Here is a 3224-nt window from a genome sequence, read left to right on the forward strand (position 1 = left end):
AAAAATACATAAGAATAATAAATAAATCATTTCTCGAATTAAAAATCGCTCGATTATCAGTTCATATTATATAATAATAATAATTTGAATTAGACGATACATTAAAATAAAAGAAACTTATTTACACACATATAAAAAAGTGATTTATAATTTACAATGAATTTAGAAAAATTCTGCCATTATTTACCAAAATTGGTACGTAATCTATTTAATCTACAATATAGAGGTTAATGTTTGTAATTAAAAAATATTTTTTCTGTATTTATAGGAACTTCATGCTCACTTAAATGGATCTTTAAGCACGGATACTTTAAAAAAATTATACAAAATGCAAAATTCTGAATTAGGAAGTTATGAAAATGTATTTATGGACATGAAAGATTTTTCATCATTAGACGAGTACGAATAACAATACAAATTTTAAATTTCTAATTTTTAAATGTGTTATATTATTATTCTATAAAAAAAATGTATAATTGTTTGTAGATGTTTCAAAGTATTTGATATAGCACATTCATTGACAGTAACACCAGAGGCAATTTTTCATGCTACTTATAACACAATTAAAGAATTCCAAGATGATAATGTAATATATTTGGAACTTAGAAGCACACCTCGTGCTATTCCTGAGAAAATGTCAAAACAAGAATATGTAGAAGCAATCATAAAAGCATTTGAGTAAATATAATTTAAAATGTTTATCACTTTTTAAAAGTCAAAATATTAAGAAATTTTTAATTTAGATTATTTTATAATTATAGAGTTTGCAAAATTGATTTTCCAAATATATTATTGAAATTATTAATATCTGTTAATCGTAAGCAAGGATATAAAGCAGCACAAGAAAACATAGAATTAGCAATAAATTTTATGAAGAAATATCCACAATATATTGTTGGACTTGATCTCAGTGGAGATCCAATGACAGGAAGTATTTTTTTAGAATTATTAAGAGAAGCTAGAATGGCTGGACTTAAAATAGCAGCTCATTGTGCAGAGGTGAAACTAAGTGAATATTTAAATTAAAATTAATTTGATTTTCTGATTAAATTAAGTGTTTTCTTATTTATCTTATATAGGTTTCAAATGAAACAGAAACAATAGATATTCTTGAATTTAAACCAGATAGATTAGGACATTGTACTTGTGTTCATCCTACATTGCAAGGGACGAATAAATTATTTAATCTGCTTATTAATTCAAGAATTCCTGTAGGTAAGAATGAAAAAATTATATTAATTTAAAGTTTTTTAATTAATTTACACAGAAATATATCGAATATTTTGTGTTATTTATTTATCTTTTTATCTAGAACTATGTTTAACTTCAAATGTTCGATGTAAAACTGTACCTACTTATGAATCTCATCAATTTAAATATTTGTTTGAAGTTGGTCATCCTATTTGTCTTAGTGTGAGTAAAATTGTTAACATTTATCGAATAATCAAATTTTAAAAAGTATATTTTATTTTTTAGACTGATGACAAAGGTGTCTTTCATACATCTTTATCTCAAGAATATAAAATAGCTAGTTCAACATTTAATTTAAGCCGAGAACAACTAATAAAACTTTGTTTATCATCCGTACAATATGCTTTTGTTACATCAGAAGAAAAAGAAGTATTATTATCTAAGATCAAAAATTTTTGTTGTAAAGAGTATACTATTAAAGATTGAAAATTTATTATAACAAATTTAATAACTTAAATTAATAAAATTAATAAAATCAAAATTTTAAGTTATCAAAAAATCCGAATGTTCTAAAATTATGAAATGCATTCCTAAATGCAGATATTATATTATAATTATAACAATTCAATCATAAAAGTCAACAAATTTTAAAAACTTTTTTTATATATATATAAATATTGAATTGATTAAGTTATCGATAAAAGTTTTAATCAGTAAGTTATAAAAAAAAAAAAAATGATAAAATAATAATTCAAATATCGAAGTAGTCTCTTGAAGGTATAAATTTTACAGAGAAATATAAATAAAAATAAGAACAAATAAAATAAAAGAAGCACAGAGATAGATTAAAAATTGTGAAATCAACATCATCTTTAGAATGGCGCAGATGAAACATAAATATAGATAAGAAGAATAAATAATAGAAGAATAGAGATAGGATAAGAATTAACAGTCAACGCCATCTTAAGTATTCTATTTTATTTTCTATCTTTAACGACATGTCAATATTTCTATCCTTCTCTTATTATTTGTTCTTTTTGTTTATATTTGTATTTCATTCGCAACACTCTAGAGATGGCGCTTCTCATATTTCTATCCTTTTTTCATTATTTTCTTTCTTTATCTATACTTGCTTTGCAAAATTTATGCTCGAAATTTATGTTCGAAAGACAATTCAATATCTAACAACTCTTATTGTCTTCTTTTTTAACTTATTGATTAAAAATCTTAATCGGAATTTTTTCCAATTAATTTTGTAGTTTGTTTCAGTTCGATCTAACAAACAGAATTCTTATAAAGATTAATAATGCAAGAAAATATAGATATTAAAAAAAAATATTATGATAATGGTATAAAGGTGAAATGAGATTATAAAACTATTGATATAAAAGTAACATCGATTTTATTCGTTATGATATTAATGGATTTACATGGATTTACAGATAGTTAAGTTGCTACTTACGGAGATTAAAATAGTTAAATGTCATCAGGAGTTCCATGTTTATTTTGTCAAGATTGAATGTAGTATATACAACATTTATAATAGTTATTACAATGTTATGCCTGTAAATGTGTATTCTTTTTTTTTATTTCGATATTGAAGAAAAAATTAGTAATACTTACAAGCCGGCATCGAACAGATAGTTCGATAAACGCTAACGATTATCTCCCTATCAAAATTACAATCGACTGATGAAACTATGTATAATGTTGCATGTAATTTTTTTTTTGTTGCTCATTTTATGACCGATCTAATGATTTCATGTTCTCCATAATCAGTTAAAAAAAAATATGAAAATCGAATTTATTATCATATGAAAAGAAAAGATTGAAAAGTTAAAACGTATTGCCAACTTTAAAGTTGAGCAGTGAGAATATTTTCTTTTTTATTTTAGATTAAGTGTTTCAAATAAAAATGGGTCAATTTTTTACGATTACATAAAAAAATAGGGAGCAACAAGGATTCCTTTTTTTTTTTTATAATTTTGATGCGAACGTTCTGTTTTTTTTTTCTCTCTTTTTTTTTTTTTTTT

At 23.2% G+C, this 3224-nt stretch overlaps 1 protein-coding gene across 1 annotated transcript; it reads left to right on the forward strand.

Moving 5' to 3' along the window:
• The first annotated feature begins 99 nt into the window (after positions 1–99).
• Positions 100–1738, forward strand: LOC102675467 (adenosine deaminase-like protein). Its single transcript, XM_006620012.2, has 7 exons — positions 100–195; positions 269–399; positions 487–678; positions 762–999; positions 1080–1215; positions 1313–1413; positions 1477–1738. Exons 1-7 carry the CDS (start codon positions 157–159, stop codon positions 1675–1677), a joined length of 1038 nt encoding a protein of 345 aa, XP_006620075.1. The 5' UTR covers positions 100–156; the 3' UTR covers positions 1678–1738.
• Positions 1739–3224: the final 1486 nt, after the last annotated feature.

The sequence above is a fragment of the Apis dorsata genome, unplaced genomic scaffold, assembly GCF_000469605.1.
Source record: "Apis dorsata unplaced genomic scaffold, Apis dorsata 1.3 scaffold_468, whole genome shotgun sequence".
Taxonomy (NCBI): Eukaryota; Metazoa; Arthropoda; class Insecta; order Hymenoptera; family Apidae; genus Apis; species Apis dorsata.